Consider the following 22,152-nt stretch of genomic DNA (forward strand, 5'->3'; position numbering starts at 1 on the left):
CAGCATTCACACCCTCACCAAATTTTGTATCTAGTTTGCACTTGGGTTAAGGAAGAAACCCATTAATTTAAGGGTCAAAGGACAGGGTCACTATAAAAAAAGAAAAATAATTTATGTATAATGACATCACAGACCTGTTCAGATTGTGTGGGTTGCTTGTACTTGCAGTAAGGATGAAGCCTATTGATTTGTGGGTCAAATGATCAATTCATATGCACAAGTACTGCAGTTCTTGAATATGTACCTTAACAAAGTTTGTTAATGGCTTGCACATTCAGTAAGAAAAATGTTTATTGATTGTTTAGGTCATAGGTCAAGGTCACTGTGCCTGGAAAAACGAAAAGAAGTTTTTTGCATAACTTTAGTACAAGTTAGGATACCTACTCCAAAGTTTGTGGAGGGCTTTTGCCTATTGATTTTGGGGTCAAAAAGTAAACAGTCATTGTAGCTTATAGAAAAATGAGTTTTGTTGAATGATAAATTTTATTCTAGAGTAAGTTCCTAAGTACTGAACTTTGGAGATTGCTTGCACTTAATAAACTAATGGAACCTATGGATTCTGGGGTCATGGCCAGTCTCATAAGAAAATATGTTTGTTTTTGCATAGTAAACTAATTCAAGACTGCATTCCTTGACCAAACGTCCAAGTTATTTAGATTCATGGACCAAAATAATCTCCATTATCATCCATGCCCATGTAAACTATTTAACATCAGGCATGTATATCCTCTTCATGTACTCATATTTCTGAAGTTGTGTCATTTCTTTATGACTTGCTTTGAGACAATCTTGATTCATCCCTATACATCTTTGTACCTATTCACTTGTCTGCCATGTATAGCCCATCACAAGCTGAAAAATTCTGTTAAACCCAAAAAAAACCAAAGCCAAATATGGATCTTGTTTAGCCATATTTTTATGCTGATGAACACTTCAAAATGCAGTGGAATTTTGGTTTGTTTTGATGTGACATTGCTAGTACTTGTATTTTTGTTTCTGAGTCCAAAATGATTTACTTTATGTAGAAATTTTTAATGGTGAAGCAAACAGAACAGAAAGTGCTTTCTGTTTCCAGATATATCCATAGAATTGAATTTTGATTGGTTAACACATTAACCCCTGGAGGTTTTTGTCGTTTTTGCCTGAAATTCAAGTAGGAAACACATTTTGAAAGCTATTTCTGAATACATCCAAACACATCAACTTCCATGTGATTTTCCAATAACCTAATGCCTAGTTGTATTAGAAACATCATTTTTCATTGGCTATTTGGCTCGCGCATGAGCAGAAGAGCAAAAGTTGGATTTTTTAATTATTTTTTTTTGCTTAAAGGAACCATTATTTTCATATCAAGACAACTCTTTATTCAAAATGCCCATCTTATCTTACTTTTTAGTTCATCTGTCTGTTTGCAGTTCATACTGGTCTGCCTTAGATCTGAGACCAAAAAGTCTAAAATCTGGACACAAAATCAGATTCTGACCACGGGCATATTTTGGGTGGAAAAAAAAATGGGTCCAAAAAATGAGGTTTTTCCCTCTGTATTTTGTAGTGCAACTAGAACCTCCAGATTATTTGGTATCACTGTAGAGCTATATATGTCTACCTTTCTATAATACCACCCACTTTAGTGTATCTTACATGACCTTGGCACTACAGAGCTCGGCAGTAGGCTACTACCTCCTGCCACGTAAACTCGTCGCCAGGAGTTAATGTGTTAACAGATGTTTATTAATTATGATAAAAGGAAAGATTCCTTTTGAGGGAAACTCTTGTGCATTGTTTATTTCGTAAGGATTTCCAGACAGAAGAGAAATGTCCCTTCTACAATTTTGTATTTTGCTGCTATTGAGGTGGGGTATATATGATTCTTCATGTCTCAGTCTGTCTGGCCATATGTATGTCTGTGTTCATCTGTCAGTTAGCTTTTTGATGTTTGCATGGTAACTTGACCATAAAATTTTACCAAACTGTGGGTGAGTTCCGCTAGTGGTAATGAAGAAGCGTCTTAATTTTGGGGTGAAAAGGATCGTCTGAAACAAATACCTAATTTTAAATGAATACCAAATCTGTTGAGAAAAGATTTGTATATAATTCATCAGTATTAATGGTGGGGGGGCACGTGCCTTTTTTATATTTAGCATCTTGACCATCACCCTGCATTAAAATCATGGTGAACTTAGCCATCCAATCTAATTAAATGACATTTTAGAGGTCTCGAATAATCTGGTGGGGAAATAGAGGCACTAGTTTCTTTTTTCACATGGAAACTTAGAACCAAAACCAAGAACAGAGCAATTTAAAAAGAGCGTCCAATACTCTGGTACATTTCTGTGGAACAAGCTTCCACTACATGTAAAATCTGCTGAACATATTAGAGTATTTAAGAAGAGATATCATGAGCATGTATGGGTTTGTAATAGATAATGGAATTTAGTATTTGAATACTAAACATGTTAAAATAAACAGTAATTATTGCTATCTTCATATAATGTTCATTGTTATACTCTCCTAATAAGTCACCCTCTATATATAAAGCATTATTATTATTATTTATCTTCAATTTCATTGTGACCAAAAATTTAGTGCCAAATTCAGAGTTTAGGTAATGAATGGGAATAACTCTAATTTATTCGTTCAGTTAAACATTTGTTTGAATTTCACGTGATTTTAGGTTTAAAATGCTTCTCAAGTAGACTACTTCCATGATGTATAATTTACATTTTGTCGTGCTTGTCTTTATATAAAATGGTACCAATCAGAACTATGGTAAAGCTGACTGCAAGGTCAGGTTTTAAGTGCTGCTGCTCAATGGGTAAAGAAATGAATATTTGAAAACTGATTTTCGATTAGAATTTTCACAAAAATGTATTATGATTCTGATTTTGTTAGTTGTTGCATCTCGACAAAAGGTCAAAGATCAAGGTCATTGTAATGGAAAGAAGAAATATGATTTCTGCACAATCACAAGTGACCAAACATGGTGGATGGTTACACTCTGTGGTAAAAAAAGAAGTCTGTCAATTTTGGGGTCAGATGTCATGGTCACTGCAAGAAAAATGGTTTCACTGTATTGATTTTGGTTCCACATTACACACCTGGACTGAAATTTGTGAATGGTCTTCATGTGTGGTAAGGAAGAAGCATATCAGTTTTGATGTCAAAAGTCATAATTGTGTCTGAAAGATAAAAATTGTTTCTGCTCAGAAAATTAAGTTCTTGACCATGTGTCTTTACCAAAAGTTTTGGATGGCTTAAATTTTGGTTAAGAAAATAGGCTGTTGTTTTGTGGGTTAAAGGTCAAAGATCAAGGTTACTGATTTAAGTAAGATTTTTTTTTTAGCATAGTAACCTTAATTTAGACAGCATACTATAGCCAACGGTTGTGGAAGACTTGCACTGTAGGTAAGAGACCAATTGATTTGGCAGGTTAGAAGGTCAGAGGTCATGGTCATTTTTGGGGGAAAAAGGGATTTGAGACAGTAACATTGTTTTTTACATATTAAGTTCCTTGACCAAACTTTGTGAACGGTTTGTACTTGGGGTTAGAAAGAAACAGATTGATATGATGGTCTACAACTCAAAGGTCATGATAAGGCAGATTAGAAATATGTTAAATCTAGTTTGAAAATATTGTTTTCTGTACAGTAACTATGTCAAGGTCATTTAGAACCATTGGTCACTAATCTCCTTGGTCAACCATAACCTAGTAGTGCTAACATTGCGTAGTGTATAATTCATGGTACCCTTGTTCTGTTTATACAAGCATGACTTTCTGTATGCAGGTAAAGAAGAAGAGTGATCCACCATTATCTCTGCATGGACAATTGTTGTGGAGGGAATTCTTTTACCTGGCTGCCACAAACAACCCAAAGTTTGACAGAATGGTGGGAAACCCTATCTGTGTACAGATTCCTTGGGACCAGAACAAAGAAGCCCTGGCAAAATGGGCAGAGGTATGTACCTCATGTTGTTTGTTGTTTTGCACCTGCCATAAGATGGAGTGTATTATGATGTTACATGTGACTCTTTACTGAAATGTGTTCATTTCCAGTGTTCCCCGACAGTGAAGCAAATTTTTGTTGAATGTATCAACTTCCACCATGCAAGACAGACATTTTAGGTTGTTTTTTTTTTTTCAACTGGATGATGCACTGGATATTATATAAAAGAATGGTGTTTCAGAACAAATTTATATCATTTTATTTACCTTTATTTTATTACTTTGTTTAACTACTAAAGAATTTTAACATTTGTACCACTTTTATTTTCATGCTTACTTTAATTTTATTTATTATTTATTTTACTGAAGTTTTTTGCAATTTTTAATATATGGGAACAGTTTTCAAGGAACAAAGAAAAAAGCTGCAACACATCTAAATTTTTTAATTGTTTTAGTTCGATAAAGCTGAAAAGGTACATTTACTTTTTGTAGAAATTGAACATTCATAAAGTTAATTTTTCATCCCTGTCAGTTTTCTGAGTTTACACTTCTTTTTGGGATTGGAATTTCGTACTCTTTGAAATATTGACCATTTTCATGGCTGATCATTCTCTTTTTTCAACCACAAGGAGAAGGGGTTTCAGAAAATTCACTTGTCCCACCTACATTTTCACTTGTCCCAGTTGTCGATCTCTTGCCAAGATTAAGTCATATTAAAAAACAAAAGAAACAATGTACATTATATTTCTTTCTTTAAAGGGCTTTATTTTTTATTTTTTGTTCATGTCGAGGTATCTTTTATACACTATTTCTTGCTCCAATATGGTAGCATCAGTACTTCCATCAACATGAATGGAAAGGACTCTTATGGATATGAGACCTTTCCCAACTTCTTCTCTCAAGACTTGATCAGTTGACAGAACAAAGTCTTTTCCCCTGAGTCTCTTCTTATAATTAGCGCCAAGTTTCAGACTTTCTTCTCCAGGAGCACACACACAACAATTCCATATAAAAAAAATGGTTTTCAGTTTATTAATCATACCAGATTTATTTTGTTTTTAGTATTTTGATTGGCTAATAATTTGGTTGCTTATCTTTATTTGCAGCCAAGCAGCAACAGAACTTTGCAGATGTGATAGTTATTAATGAGCAATGACTTAAGTATGACAGGATGTGAAGGAATAAAGTTAGATTCAAACATTCATTATGCCCAGAGGGTATGAATTGCCAGATATAGGTAGATAAAATGACTGATGTATGCAGAATTAACACTTGCCCAACTGTTTTAAAATTGGAAACAAGCACTTGTCCCAGATTAGTGCCTTTAGAAAATTTTACTTGTCCAACATCTGAAATGTAGACTCTGACATTGGGCTATGGGATCTGATTAGCTCTGATTTGAAAATGCCAGATTCTTGACTAGATCTATAGTATGTTTTGATTTAATATTTTTTGTTGGTCACTGGTAAGATCTTTCATGGAAGAAATACTTGGGTTTGACTTAACCAATATAATATTTTTAAAACATGGGAAAGTTTCATCAGTTTCTGCCATTGTATATATCCTCCTTCTTGTTGTCTGTATTGAACACTATGGATGCTTCTTACATTATTGCACTAATTAAGTAGCTGGTGTGTATTCATACATTGCACAAAAATTGATGCTTGATGTATGGTCTGGACCACTGAGACATGTTCCTCCACTATTTTAAGAAACAATTTAAGAAGCCTAGTGTGTATGAATACTGATGTCAGTATGTTTTATTTTTTCCAATCTTTACAACTTCCAACTTTTTATTTTGAAAACTGGACCAACAAGATGTGTATTACCATTTATGCTCACTTATGAGTTGAATTCAACTGCAAACAACATAGACCCTGATCTACCATTGTGTAATGTGCAGACAGAACAGGGCTTTGATGTTTGTTCTACTGATAACTCCAAACATTCAAAATAGTCCCCATTTTGCTGTTGTAATACATGATGGCTGCTCTAGGTTGATACTGTTTGCAGTTGGACTTTTATTGTAAGTAAGTATATAAGGTACTTTTTAAATAGTCTGTCTTCTGAAGGGGGCTGGGGGTTCAGAAATTTAATTGATTAGTTGTTTTAAAGTCACGGTGACAGGGTCAAGCCTGGAATGTTCATACAAGTCACCCATTAATCCATTATTCCAAACAAAGGCATGAAAGACACTCCAATCTTATAACATTAAACTTTCATGTAGAGTCTAGAATAAAAAGTGTCACCAAAAATGAAAGGAATTACAAATTATTTGGTCATAGTGACAATAAATGACTTTTACACAAGCCACCCCAATAATTAAAATAATTCAATATAAATATAAATTTCAATATTAAAACAGATTACTATGGTCTAATAGTTATTAATTTATCTACTGGCTAGTGGCAGCCTTAAGCAAAATATAACAAAGAAGTAACAACCATAAACAAAGGGTAGAGTATTAAGATCTGCTTCAAATATTATATAATAGTTTAGTACCAAACTACCTTTACTGTGAAATTTGCAGATTGGCCTAGATTTGCTTAATAGCCTACATGACATGTGTTACAGTGTTCCTTCTGTACAATGCTGTACATTGGAACCAAAGAAGTAACATATAGGTGTGGGAACCTTATCCTGAGGGATCTTAAAAAAATGTAGTAGCATACAAATGCATAAAATCATAAAAATCGTACCCTGTATTGATTGATGGGAAATCATTTTAACTGGTTTTCAGTAGTCTAGGAAAGAAAAAAACCCAATTTATTCCAATCCTGGACCAGTACAATAGTGGACGGCAGCATAGTGAGGAATTTAGACATAAGGGACCAATGATTAAGTGGATAGACATGCATGTATTACCAGCCATATTAATACGACAAGAGTAATGTAGATTAGGAAGCCTCTAAATGTATTTCAGGAACCAAGCATTACAATTGTGCAATATTTATGTTGAATTTTTTTCTGCAGGGAAGGACAGGATTTCCCTGGATTGATGCAATAATGATACAGCTGAGGGAGGTAGGCTGGATCCACCATCTTGCACGTCATTCTGTGGCATGCTTCCTTACACGGGGAGACCTGTGGATTTCCTGGGAAGAAGGGATGAAGGTAGTGATAAAGAGATTTGAGTTATTTTCAAGAAAAGCAGTTTTCTGAATGATGAAATCTTCCTGCATTAATATCTTTATTGCAGTTAAGAAAACAAAGCATACAGACATGCACATGTGCACTTCTACATCATTATTGTACATGCTTCTATTTAAAATACATTGATTTGTCATCTAATTATTTAGAGTTTACACAAGATAGTCAAATACTGTTGCAGCATTTAGACGCTTCTAACTGAAGGTTAATTAAAACCCCATTACATGAAGAAAAACAGTATTTAAACAGGGTTCTCACGTTACCAGAAATCAGGGAAAAGTCGGGAGAAATGATAATTTTCTTCCTGACTCTGAAAAGCCCTTGAATTTTGCAAACATTGATGAAAGTCGGGAAAAACCCGGGAATTTTCCACCACCATTGACGCCTGAAACAATTACTTAATTGAGTCGTAACTAAATTGATCAGGAGTTAAAAAGGAGTTTGTTGTTGATATCATGTGACTATTAGACTTCTGATGTCATCATTTGAGATTTGTGAAGTCATGTGACTAGTAATGCGAATGGCGAGTACAGGGTCAGGCTTCATGTATGCCATATGCCATGGTTTCATCTAGTCTGTCAATGGATTAAAGACGTAATGTTTATAATACATGCCATTTCTGAGAAAATAAATCATTTTCCTATTAATTTCATGCAGGTATGAGTCAATATAACATAAGTTTACATTTTCTAGGCCCACTGGTAAGCGACTACCATATGTCACTACACGCAGTGGTGGCTAATTCCAAATTTTCGATATCCAATTGCAGTGACCCTACACTCCAACCTAAATGTCCAAATATAAAAAATGGGGTGGGAATATTCAGAGGAAACCCAATTAGAAAACGAACTGCTATTCGTTTTAACCCAAATTTTGTTGTCCAAATTGTTGAATTTTGGAGCTGAAATGAGAAATTGTCATCCCTTGTACTATATAATAAAAAACGATATCAATAAAGGCTTTGGGACTGGTTTAATGAATTACAAGAAGACAAGTTGATTTTACAGAAAATTCAGTCCTTGTTTATACAACAGTATATAATTTTGAAGGTCTCTTGTCAAAATTTAAAGCAACTCTTTTGAAAATGTTTTTTAAATGATGGATTTTTAACCAGATCATCTTAAGGAGATTAGGTTGTTTGAAAAATCTTGTTTGTGATTTTATTGGCACATAAATTTAGGCTTAAACTCTTCGTTACAAGACAAGATTTTAATTATTTGCATTTATTGTTTTTTATACTGTAATAGGAAATGTTTACTTTCTAAAGGATGCATATATATATATATATATATATATATTGCTATAGAATTCTAATTATTTGGGTTTTTTATATGCTGTAATAGGAAATGTTACTTTCTATGAGATGCATATATATATTGCTGTAGAATTCTTTAGTATTAAAGGTTTGAAAGGAAACAAAACATAATTTAAGTTCATTATGTTATTCCCACTTAGCAAAATAATGCAGCAGAATAAAGTTAGAATTTGTATTATGTACGTTGAAATGACTTTACATGCCAATTTATCGGAATATAATCAAACTTGTTTCGTGTGATGTGGTTTTGTACATGATCATCTTTTCTGACTTCAGTGTTTTTGGAGAGCCTTCAAAGAGAAACATCATTAGATTTAGAAAATGCATGTTTTATAATCTACAATGTCCTTTAATTCCATTCAGTAATGGTCATATGTGAACCTTGAAAAAATTAATTTCATCCTGGAAAAACCCTGGAAATGACCTTAAAATTTATCTTTAGAAAAGTGTGGGAACCATGTTGTTAACTTTCCAGAATATTGTGTGTGTGTGATTTGGATTTTTAATGTAGCTTTAACAATATTTCAGTCATATCTAGGATGTCTGCAGTTTAACAGTTTATAGTGATGTCTAGCACTGGGGCATCATGCCACAGTCATTTAGCATGATGTCTTACCCAGTCACATTATCCTAACACCAAGCGTTACCAGTCCTAACACTAACCTTTTAATGCTTAGCACCAAGAGAGGAGGCAGCTGTTAGTACCATTTTTGTAAGTCATTGGTATGACATGGCTGGGGATCAAAGCAGCAAGCTCTACCATCCGAGGCTGATGCTCTAACCACTAGGCCACTGGAGCAGTCCAGGAATATTGTATGGGCAGAATATCTTACTGAACATAGTCTCAAAATATCCATCTATACATGAAATACCTCGAATAATTATTATGAGTTTAATTTATAGTGTTGAAACAATGTTAACAAACATTGTCAAAATATATGGCTTAGATGCACACATGCAATAAAAACTGGTAGTGATCAGTATATGACAACAACTGCCCAAAAGTAACTTCGAAAGCATGCCCTATTTGTCACAATATGTCTCATGTTTGAATTCATTAATCGGCTGATGCTTTTTAATTCTTTTCTTTTACTTCATTGAAAATGTCAGATTTGGCTTGTAAATCTTACCAGTCTTTTTGTTTCTGAATCTTTACCAATCCAGATCATTGATAATAGCATGATTCTGAACTCGTTTCCATGTAATATTCATGCCTATTTGCAAATGCAAAGACATTTTATGTACAGCTTCGGAGTTCATTTGTCATTGTTTGATTCTGTCAGAACCAGAATTAAAATTGTTTTGCTGAATAAGACCTGGGGGCCTATTACAGTATTTCTCCCATGATAAGACCTAGAGCCAGCCTAATAAATTTGTCAAAAAATAGGAGATATGTTTTGTATCAGATAAAGATACTGGTATTGTGGATACTTTGCTTCATGTTACAGAGGTTCCAGAGGTAATGATAGATGCTGGAAAGCATGTACTTAAACTTGAGCATATGTTAAAAAAACATTTCTGCATTTCACTGCTTTGAATCAACTAGCCAAACCAAAAACTGTGCTTCCAGGATCAAGTCTGGGGATGGGTGGAGTAAGAATCAACTTTGAGCCAATTGTAGTCACAGATCTTGATTTCTGTGTTTAGTTAGAGGGTGTATGCCCCTGAGAATGACTATGCTTTCTCATTTACAGTCCCATCTGTCATGATGTCATTTGGGGTAATGATCACATACCTTTTTTTCTGACATGTTTGTCTGATAATTTGTTGTTTTAAGTTAATGTCAAATCACCACCCTACCTCTCAGCCCTACTTTCAGGAGCTGCAATGAAATTCTATAATCATTGTACACATCCACAGACCACCCCAGTTCCTATATAGAGGTTTCAAGACCCTATACTGAATCATATGGGAGGAGTTGCATGACAGCTTCTCATGCACACATATCATATCTGAATGGGCAGGAACACATAGCCCCTGCAGGGCCCCAGGTGGCCAAGTGGTCAAAGGCGCTCACCTTTACAGATCACCAACATCTCACCTCTGTCTGTGAGGGTTCAAGCCTCAGGCTTGGCCAGCATGGGTATGTGAGAAAGCTTGCCATTAGCTTTCCATGGGTCAGTGGTTCTTCCTGGGATTTTTCCTGGTTCTCCTGCAATGTATAGCCCATCATGTTGAAAAATGGTGTTAAACCCAAAACAGCAACAACATAATCTCTTCCTTTTTCCATTATATATGGGTGATCCAAGCTGTTTTCATGTGACCTGCCCAGTTAAAAATTGATGGATGGTTAAGTCTTCACAAATTTTTTCTTCTGATTCCCCCATCTCATTCTGGAACAGACTTTGACAAATGAATCTATTTAATAACGTTTTCTCTTGACAGGTGTTTGACAAGTTATTGCTTGATGCTGACTGGAGTGTAAATGCGGGCATGTGGTTATGGCTGTCCTGTAGTTCATTTTTCCAGCAGTTCCTTAATTGTTACTGTCCAGTCGGGTTTGGAAAGAGAGCTGACCCAACAGGGGATTTTATTAGGTAAGAGCCAACCTATATAGTTTTAACCCCTCCAGATCATGAATCTCTTAATGTTAAGATCATATTTTGCATTGATTCTGTATATCAATTACAGTAGGAGAAGTATTTGGTTTGCTTGAAATTCCTGATCTTTCTTTTGAGAGTGTCAAATGGACAAGATACAGTTTGCTTGAAATTCCTGATCTTTGTTTTGAGAGTGTCAAGTGGACATGATACAATTTGCTTGAACTGCCTTTTCTTTGTTTTGAGACTGTCAAGTTGATATGATACAATTTGCTTGAAATGCCTTTTCTTTGTTTTGAGAGTGTCAAGTGGACAAGATACAGTTTGCTTGAAATTCCTTTTCTTTATTTTGAGACTGTCAAGTTGATATGATACAATTTGCTTGAAATGCCTTTTCTTTGTTTTGAGAGTGTCAAGTGGACAAGATACAGTTTGGTTGAAATGCCTTTTCTTTGTTTTGAGACTGTCCAGTGGACAAGTTTCAGTTTGCTTGAAATTCCTTTTCTTTGTTTTGAGAGTGTCAAGTGGACATGATACAGTTTGTTTGAAATGCCTTTTCTTTGTTTTGAGAGTGTGAAGTGGACAAGATACAGTTTGCTTGAAATGCCTTTTCTTTGTTTTGAGAGTGTCAGGTGGACATGATAGAGTTATCATTTACTTAAAATTCTTTATCTTTATTTTGAGACTGTCAGGTTAACATGATACAATTTGCTTGAAATGCCTTTTCTTTGTTTTGAGAGTGTCAAGTGGACAAGATACAGTTTGCTTGAAATGCCTTTTCTTTATTTTGAGACTGTCAAGTTGACATGATACAATTTGCTTGAAATGCCTTTTCTTTGTTTTTCAGAGTGTGAAGTGGACAAGATACAGTTTGCTTGAAATGCCTTTTCTTTGTTTTGAGAGTGTGAAGTGGACAAGATACAGTTTGCTTGAAATGCCTATTCTTTGTTTTGAGAGTGTGAAGTGGACAAGATACAGTTTGCTTGAAATGCCTATTCTTTGTTTTGAGAGTGTGAAGTGGACAAGACACAGTTTGCTTGAAATGCCTTTTCTTTGTTTTGAGAGTGTCAAGTGGACATGATACAGTTTGTTTGAAATGCCTATTCTTTGTTTTGAGACTGTCCAGTGGACAAGTTTCAGTTTGCTTGAAATTCCTTTTCTTTGTTTTGAGAGTGTCAAGTGGACATGATACATTTTGTTTGAAATGCCTTTTCTTTGTTTTGAGAGTGTGAAGTGGACAAGATACAGTTTGCTTGAAATGCCTTTTGTTTGTTTTGAGAGTGTCAGGTGGACATGATAGAGTTATCATTTACTTAAAATTCTTTATCTTTATTTTGAGACTGTCAGGTTAACATGATACAATTTGCTTGAAATGCCTTTTCTTTGTTTTGAGAGTGTCAAGTGGACAAGATACAGTTTGCTTGAAATGCCTTTTCTTTATTTTGAGACTGTCAAGTTGACATGATACAATTTGCTTGAAATGCCTTTTCTTTGTTTTTCAGAGTGTGAAGTGGACAAGATACAGTTTGCTTGAAATGCCTTTTCTTTGTTTTGAGAGTGTGAAGTGGACAAGATGCAGTTTGCTTGAAATGCCTTTTCTTTGTTTTGAGAGTGTGAAGTGGACAAGATACAGTTTGCTTGAAATGCCTATTCTTTGTTTTGAGAGTGTGAAGTGGACAAGATACAGTTTGCTTGAAATGCCTATTCTTTGTTTTGAGAGTGTGAAGTGGACAAGACACAGTTTGCTTGAAATGCCTTTTCTTTGTTTTGAGAGTGTCAAGTGGACATGATACAGTTTGTTTGAAATGCCTATTCTTTGTTTTGAGACTGTCCAGTGGACAAGATACAGTTTGCTTGAAATGCCTTTTCTTTGTTTTGAGAGTGTGAAGTGGACAAGATGCAGTTTGCTTGAAATGCCTTTTCTTTGTTTTGAGAGTGTGAAGTGGACAAGATACAGTTTGCTTGAAATGCCTTTTCTTTGTTTTGAGAGTGTGAAGTGGACAAGATACAGTTTGCTTGAAATGCCTTTTCTTTGTTTTGAGAGTGTGAAGTGGACAAGATACAGTTTGCTTGAAATGCCTTTTCTTTGTTTTTTGAGTGTGAAGTGGACAAGATACAGTTTAGTTGAAATGCCTTTTCTTTGTTTTGAGAGTGTCAAGTGGACAAGATACAGTTTGCTTGAAATGCCTTTTCTTCATTTTGAGAGTGTCAAGTGGACAAGATACAATTTGCTTGAAGTGCCTTTTCTTTGTTTTGAGAGTGTCAAGTGGTCATGATACAGTTTGCTTGAAATGCTTTTTCTTTGTTTTCAGAGTGTCAAGTGGACAAGATTCAGTTTGCTTGAAATGCTTTTTCTTTGTTTTGAGACTGTCAAGTGGACAAGATGCAGTTTGCTTGAAATGCCTTTTCTTTGTTTTGAGAGTGTCAAGTAGACAAGATACAATTTGCTTGAAATGCCTTTTCTTTGTTTTGAGAGTGTCAAGTGGTCATGATACAATTTGCTTGAAATGCCTTTTCTTTGTTTTGAGAGTGTCAAGTGGTCATAATACAATTTGCTTGAAATGCTTTTTCTTTGTTTTGAGAGTGTCAAGTGGACAAGATTCAGTTTGCTTGAAATGCCTTTTCTTTGTTTTGAGAGTGTCAAATGGACAAGATTCAGTTTGCTTGAAATGCCTTTTCTTTGTTTTGAGAGTGTCAAATGGACAAGATTCAGTTTGCTTGAAATGCCTTTTCTTTGTTTTGAGAGTGTCAAATGGACAAGATACAGTTTGCTTGAAATGCCTTTTCTTTGTTTTGAGAGTGTCAAGTAGACAAGATACAGTTTGCTTGAAATGACTTCTTTGTTTTGAGAGTGTCAAGTGGACAAGATACAGTTTGCTTGAAATTCCTTTTCTTTGTTTTGAGAGTGTCAGGTGGACAAGATGCAGTTTGCTTGAAATGCCTATTCTTTGTTTTGAGAGTGTCAAGTTGACAAGATGCAGTTTGCTTGAAATGCCTTTTGTTTGTTTTGAGACTGTCAAGTGGACAAGATACAGTTTGCTTGAAATTCCTTTTCTTTGTTTTGAGAGTGTCAAGTGGACAAGATACAGTTTGCTTGAAATGCCTTTTCTTTATTTTGAGAGTGTGATGTGGACAAGATACGGTTTGCTTGAAATGCCTTTTCTTTGTTTTGAGAGTGTCAAGTGGACAAGATACAGTTTGCTTGAAATGACTTTTCTTTGTTTTGAGACTGTCAAGTGGACAAGATACAGTTTGCTTGAAATTCCTTTTCTTTGTTTTGAGAGTGTCAGGTGGACAAGATGCAGTTTGCTTGAAATGCCTATTCTTTGTTTTGAGAGTGTCAAGTTGACAAGATGCAGTTTGCTTGAAATGCCTTTTCTTTGTTTTGAGAGTGTCAAATGGACAAGATTCAGTTTGCTTGAAATGCCTTTTCTTTGTTTTGAGAGTGTCAAATGGACAAGATTCAGTTTGCTTGAAATGACTTTTCTTTGTTTTGAGAGTGTCAAGTGGACAAGATTCAGTTTGCTTGAAATGCCTTTTCTTTGTTTTGAGAGTGTCAAATGGACAAGATTCAGTTTGCTTGAAATGCCTTTTCTTTGTTTTGAGAGTGTCAAGTGGACAAGATGCAGTTTGCTTGAAATGCCTTTTCTTTGTTTTGAGAGTGTCAAGTGGACATGATACAATTTGCTTGAAATGCCTTTTCTTTGTTTTGAGAGTGTCAAGTGGACAAGATACAGTTTGCTTGAAATGACTTTTCTTTGTTTTGAGAGTGTCAGGTGGACAAGATACAGTTTGTTTGAAATGCCTTTTCTTTGTTTTGAGAGTGTGATGTGGACAAGATTCAGTTTGCTTGAAATGACTTTTCTTTGTTTTGAGACTGTCAAGTGGACAAGATACAGTTTGCTTGAAATGCCTTTTCTTTGTTTTGAGAGTGTCAAGTGGACAAGATACAGTTTGCTTGAAATGACTTTTCTTTGTTTTGAGACTGTCAAGTGGACAAGATACAGTTGTTTTGAGAGTGTCAAGTGGACATGATACAGTAATCATTTGCTTAAAATTCTTTATCTTTGTTTTGAGAGTGTCAAGTGGACATAACACAGCAATCTTAATCGATATCTTTCCTGACAATCAGAAAATATAAAAGCAGCACAAACTGTTAACTTGGACCATTAGCGAGCAGTCTACACTTGGGTGAAAAGATTGACTCTTCTTACTCAGTCTAATATAGGTTATCTGACAACAAATTAAATGTTGATAAAAAATTATGATAAAGGTGATTATCCCATTTTTAGTATCCTATGAAAGTAATTCTCAGATAAATGAATACTATTTATGGTTGACTTGTATTAAATCATTCTCTCTTTTGACATCATATGAAAGTGATTGTCATTTTAATGGATACAGTTTATGGATGACTTAATAAATTGTTACCATTTTTGTGTCAAATGAAAGCAGTGATCAGATAAAGAGATACATACACAAAGCTGCATATGTGTGTTGTTCTGTTTCAGTGGAAAGAACAAGTTTGATATGGTATTATGATACATCAGGGTCGTGAGGCAGAAATGTATTAAGCCATATCAAACAAGTTCTTTCCTATCCAACTCAGAGCAAAATGCAGATTTTTTATTACATACCCCCCTCTTTATGATTTCTAAATACTTTCAGCTTTACTTTATGAATTCAATTACAAACAAATTGGGATTTATACAAGTTTTATTCATTTTGTCTAAAAATATCTACACGCAGACATCAAAGAAAGAACCTAAGTGGTTCAAATCGGGGTTTATGATATGGAAATATGGATTGAACAGCAGTATCGAATGCCAGATCAAGCATGTAAGAATAAATGGTTATGTAATAAAAGGTGTGGATGACACGTAATAAATCATTCCCATTTTTGGCATCATATGCAAGCAATTATCAGATAAATGGAGGTCAGATAAATTTGACTAGCCAGATATATACCAAACTGTAACTGAGTGAGCATTACTGTAGTCTACATGTTAAAAACTCCATTTATTTGTTTCTACATACACTTAAACACAATATCACTAGAGAAGAAAAAATATGGTTATTGTGCCAGAACACCCATAACAGCATGGTTTTCGGATTGTGCATCAAATACTCATCTTGAGCAAACTTTTAGATTACGTGCCAAAAAAATATTAGTATGGATGAATAATTGCTAATTTTTATACAATATGGATAATTAGGGTTCATGTGATTGAGGTTAAGTTACCTTTAAAAGCATAACAACATATATGGTCTTTTAGAAAGGAGTGGTGGATTCTTTTTTTAACAGGCATTACATTCCACAGTTGAAGGGATTTCACCCAAAGTATATTTATGAGCCGTGGACAGCCCCTCATGAAGTGCAAGTCGCAGCCAAATGTATTATTGGCAAGGACTACCCACAACCGATGGTTGACCATAACGAGGTCAGTCGGCAGAATATGGAGCGCATGAAACAGGTGTACCAGATTCTAGCCATGAGAGCCTCGGGAGGTTAGTATTGGAAGGCTGTAATGACTGCAGTTGGAAAATTTGAATGACCATACAATGTTTTTAAAGCAGGTATCAAATATTTAAAAAATATTATCCATGTTTGAGTAAACCAAGCACATGTACAATATAGATCCCTAGTGATTAGAGTGTCTGCCTCGGATGTGGCAGGTCATGGGTTCAGTCCCCGGCTGAGTCATACCAAAGGCTTACAAAAATGGTACTAACAGCTGCCTCACTTGGCGCTCAGCATTAAAAGGTTAGTGTTAGAACTGGTTGGCCTGGTGTCAGAATACTGTGACCGGGTGGGATATCATGCTACATGTCTGCGGCACGATGTCCCAGTGCTAGACATCACTATAAATTGTCTCACTGCAAACATCATAGCAATATGAATGAAAAATTCTTAAAGCTACATTAAAAATTCAAATCACACACGCAATATAGATCATACGACTGATTCATGAAAATGATATTCTCAGAAATTCTGAATCTACTGAATTTTCCAGAATTTAAGAATGGTCAAATATTATTAACTTTTTTTAATGGATAATAATTTAAGTTAGTCTCTGACTGGTTTTCTTAGATCACATTTCAACTCGTAGAAGCTGATTATCTTGGCTGCAAAGCAAAGGCAAGGTAAAGGTATCACTTCCTCTCAGCAAATGTAATAATGTTTAAAATATCAAGAAAAAGTTTTGATTTATATCAGGAGAAAATATCCTGGCATGATTAATAGGTGAGACTGTGTTTTTTATAACTCTTACAAAATTAGTGTTCTTTCCACAGCTGTAAGATTGTTTCCCTGAATTCTTCTTTCAGTCTTTTGATGGATTGATGTTATCAGAATTAACTAGATTTAAAAGGACTTGACTTTTACTATGTCATATAACTGGGGTGATCCAGAAAAGATAATTTAGCTGGATAGTTAAATGAAGTTGTGGAAATGTGTTCAACATGTACATATCTTCATTCTTCAGAATCGTTACCTAATAATACATTAAGGTACATGTGCTATGTCACAAATCCAGCCATCCCAAACAGGTTTTAAACACCAAAAGTTCTAAAAGTGGTGCCTTTTCACCATTTTAGTTATTGTCAAGTTGTTCACATAAGGAAGTATTACTGTCCATTTCTCATTCTTATCTATCATAGATAAAAAAAAAACACTTTATCTCCCTTGGTATTACAATAAACAGACCACTCCATAATTAAAGCATCTGCATCAGATGTAGGAGTCATTGGTTTGAACCCTGACCAAGCCATACCAAAGACTTAATAAAAATGGTACTGGCAGGTGCCCTGCTTAGTGCTCAGCATAAGAGGTTCGTGTTAGGACTGGTCAGTCTGGTATTAGGATAATGTGTCTGGGTGGGACATGATGCTACATGTCTGTGGCATGATGCCCCAGTGGTAGACAATACTATAAACTGCCACACTGCAGACATCATAGCGATATGACTGAATTGTTTTAAAGCTACATTAAAAATCCAAATCACACACACGTCATGTTACCCATCTCAGTTGTATTGAATGCATTTTATGTGATACCTGTGACATAATTACACAATGCTCAGAAAATATATGGGTGACCATCCTGACCAAACAAGTTAATTGGATAAGCAAGAGAATAAAAAAATGCACCAGCAAATATGGAGGCTCCATCAATCTTGCATCCAATGCCATCTCAGTTCACAGCTTCCAATAAGTAGAGACATGAAAGGCTCAGAGTTCAATGGTTCAGAAAAAAATTGGAAGGGCTTGATTTGCAAAGTAGTGGATCTACTCTTATTGTAATATGACTGGGTAAGGAATATCAAAGAAATATGTTTTACTCCAAACATTGGTCATCTCATGTTCTCATATAGTTTATCTTTGTTAAATGGTAAAATACGTAGGCCCAGCTATAAAATTTTTGCCATTGGCCAATCATCAGTCTCTAGTTTTTTCTAACTGATCACCTCCTGCACGTCATAAGGTGACTAAGAGAGACAGATTTTTTTCTCTGGGATATGCATACATGCCCACCATTACGTTTTTGGCATAATCATTATGATTTTTTTCACTAAATTGTGCGTCGTGTGTAACTGTATTCGGATTATACGTTTTCGGTATATCCCCCTCCCAAAAAAAATTAATCCCACAGACTGTATTGTAGAAAAGACTGCTTCTGTGAGACTGTATTGTAGAAAAGACTGCTTCTGTGTAACTATGACATAAGAGTACGCTTGTCCGTAGACTTGCGTGCACTTTCCTAACAGTATTATGTTCTATTTATAGCAGCTGCCCTATTTCCAAGAAACATGCTGGTTCTTCTTTCAAACTTTTGACCTCAGTTTCTATTTATAGCAGCTGTATGGCTTAGTTAGGAGAGAACAGACTGGTTTTCTAACTTGTAATCTTTGCTTATGGATTCTTTGTTCAAATTCATGTCTGGTACAGAACCAGTCTAGGTATTTGGTGCTAAAAGTCAAGTCAGATTTATTCTAGTCGATGTGTGTGTTAGAGCAAAAATGTTTTTCAAATAATTTCTCAGATGGATTAGGAAAACAAAAAGTTGATTCAGAAATGAAAACATGAATTACACAATACAGCGTTCCATTCTAGGGCAGCTTCACACCCCTTGTGTGGAAAGGATTTTAATAATGGCATGGTGGTAAAACAAAGAAACCTTGAATTAGCTCATTTTACTAACTCCAATACTAAGGCAACTTCTTTTTCACAGCAGAACAAAATTGTGGACACGGATTTTATAAATGCAGAGGCATTATATACCGAGTTCTTAATAGAACACGGACTACCCCTAGCGGTAGAAGGCTACATGGGTCCTTTGTTCAAATGGATGTTTCCTGATTCCAAAGTTGCAGAAAATATGCATGTGCAAGAACAAAATCATCTAATATTATTAGGTGTTTAGCAGAATATACTTCACTTAAAATTGCAGAAGCCATGAAAATTGAGCCATTTAGTAATTGCAACAGACAGGAGTAGTGATTATGATGACAAAAAGTTGTACCCAATCTGTGTAAGAGACTTTGACAACAAAAAGGGAGTGCTCTTCTTTCATTACCATAATTAACAGTAGATTCCATTGGAGAAAACTTTTTTTAATTTGTTTGATAATGCTTTGAATAAATATAAGTTGGCAGAACTTTATGGGGTTTTCAGCTGATACTGCATCAGTGATGACTGAAATTCATAAAGGAGTTGCACTCTATATTATGAAAAATGTCTCCATCATTGTTCATATCAGGTTGTCTTTGTCATATGATGCACCATGCTGCAGGAAAGGTTGCTGATAAATTAGAAGGAGAACTCCTGAAGTATCAAGTTGGCACTCTACCTGACAATGTACTTCATGTGGACAGAGTTGATTTTTTTCATCTTATTTCCCAGATAAAAGACTCAATAACTGGAAGATATAAATTTCTTTTGCTGACTGTGAGGGATTGTTCAGTATTGTTAACAAAAGTAAAGCTGTATTCAGATCCAGGCTCTGTAACTTTGTGCTCTGCTGGTGTGCAAAACATTCATAGTCTCAGCTGGTACAAAGTGTTTTGAAATGCAATATGAGAGTCTGTTATCTCCAAAACCTAAAGCAGTAATTGATGTTAAAAGTCCAGAGGAATAAATAAATCATTTTGTACATAGGATCATTTAATTTTTATCATATTGTATGTGGATTACTCATTTTGTCCACTTGAATTACACTTTTTCCTTGCCAGGGGTCGGCATGTAGGGATATGTGCCATGATGATGATCCAGCTGAGGATTGGATCTTTTTAACAGAGTGCATTTTTGTTCGTTGGATTTGTATCTTAAGGGTTTTATTGGCTTTATCTCAGTTTTGTGTGCCTTTTTTGGGTACCTGAACTTCCTCAGAACTGTACATCATGTATTATGCTGATGCACTATTAAATCCTATATACAAATAGTCAAATGGTTTTGTCTCTCTGTATTATTAAATTGCCAGAAGACTGTTATTATCTTCCCTACATTAGCAACTGCAGTACAGAAGTATCACTTCTCCAACATTGACAAGAGTGTCAACATCACCATCAGGATTCTGTGTTCAAGTTTTCCTGTAATGATTCTGCAAATCAGATTCAAGGATGGATTGCTGTAACACAGTGAACTGGTTAGAGACTGCATTTCTATAGAACCCTTGTAATAAATATGGAAAATATCTATTGATAATTTAGGTCAAAGGTCGGTGATCAAGATTAGAAAAGTTAGGGCTATTATTTCAAAGCAAGACAAAGATATTGGATTCTTTGAATATCATCTAATGCAGAAAATAAGCTCTGATCATCTTTGATTAGATTTAATATAGATAATCAGCATTTTAAGACAACGTAATTGTGTACACTATTTATAACATACTTTTCTTTTTGTAGTTTCAGTCATAACCAAGACACTGACAGATGATAGCAAACATCCTCACAGTAGAAGTAAGCTCTCTTTTGTTTGAATTCCATTTATTTTTGTAGGTTGTCAGTTTTCAGTACTTAAAAATTTATGGATTGAAAAAGGGGTCCTTTTTTGTACAAAAAATTGTGTTTGTTGGTTTTAGGGCCCACAGTATCTGCGAAAATTTATACCCTACCCAAAAATTCTTAAAATCACAGTTAAACAACTCAAATTCCATATGCTACACATACTGTGTTCTCTATTTTAATTACATACCCATTTAACCCTTTACATGATGGTGTTTGCTTTGGTGTTTGATGCATGTGATCAATCCATAATTCTTACATACATGTACTATGACAAGAACTATTTAGGGGATTTCACTGATGTCCAGGTGTTGATATTCTTAAATCTAAATTTGGTTTAAATTTCAATACCACTACTGCTGAAATACTTATAATATCGCAAAGAAGGGATATCTAATAAATGTAAAACTGCATTCAGGTTTTTTTTTCTGACCCAGAGAAGAAAAAAAAATTCATTTGATTATTCACATCTTAAAACAGATAATATATCAGGGCTACATACAATCTTATAATAGGTAATAGACCAGGAACCATATCTGATATCTAATAATGGGTAATAGATATGGGCCATTGTAAAATATCTTATAATAGATAATAGATCAGGGCTACAATCTTATAATGGGTAATAGACCAGGAATCATATCTGATATCTTATAATGGGTAATAGATATGGGCCATTGTAAAATATCTAATAATGGGTAATAGATACAAGCCATTGTAAAATATCTTATAATGGGTAATAGATAGAGGCCATTGTAAAATATCTTATAATGGGTAATAGATCAGGGCTACAGTCTTATAATGGGTAATATATATTGGCGATTGTAAAATATCTTATAATAGGTAATAGATACAGGCCATTGTAAAATGTCTTATAATGGATAATAGATCAGGGCTACAATCTTATAATTGGTAATAGACCAGGACCCATATCTGATATCTTATAATTGGTAATAGATATGGCTCATTGTAAAATATCTAATAATGCATAATAGATACAGGCCATTGTAAAATATCTTATAATGGTAATAGACTAGGAACCATATCATATCTTATAATGGTAATAGACTAGGAACCATATCATATCTTATAATGTGTAATAGATATAGGCCATTGTAAAATATCTAATAAAAGGTAATAGACTAGGAACCATATCTGATATCTTATAATGGGAAATAGATATGAGCCATTGTAAAATATCTT

General features: G+C 34.7%; 1 protein-coding gene across 5 annotated transcripts in view; it reads left to right on the plus strand.

The window, feature by feature from the left end:
- The window catches only part of LOC149786714 (cryptochrome-1-like), a 51,190-nt gene that overhangs the window by 16,637 nt on the left and 12,401 nt on the right, over nucleotides 1-22,152 (plus strand). For 4 of the 5 annotated variants that reach the window (XR_016425014.1, XR_016425015.1, XM_089977213.1 and 1 more), the window contains exons 7-11: nucleotides 3,786-3,956; nucleotides 6,917-7,057; nucleotides 10,794-10,945; nucleotides 16,254-16,456; nucleotides 20,851-20,904. Coding sequence is in view for 3 of the 5 variants with exons in the window: in XM_089977213.1 (XP_089833339.1) it covers nucleotides 3,786-3,956; nucleotides 6,917-7,057; nucleotides 10,794-10,945; nucleotides 16,254-16,456; nucleotides 20,851-20,904 (721 nt within the window). In the remaining 2 variants the exon portion in view is untranslated. The remainder of the gene's footprint in view (nucleotides 1-3,785; nucleotides 3,957-6,916; nucleotides 7,058-10,793; nucleotides 10,946-16,253; nucleotides 16,457-20,850; nucleotides 20,905-22,152) is intronic. The other variant, XM_089977215.1, reaches the window with a different exon arrangement.

The sequence above is a fragment of the Sinohyriopsis cumingii genome, chromosome 12 (genome assembly GCF_028554795.1).
Source record: "Sinohyriopsis cumingii isolate HCF-2022 chromosome 12, ASM2855479v2, whole genome shotgun sequence".
In the NCBI taxonomy this organism is placed as follows: domain Eukaryota; kingdom Metazoa; phylum Mollusca; class Bivalvia; order Unionida; family Unionidae; genus Sinohyriopsis; species Sinohyriopsis cumingii.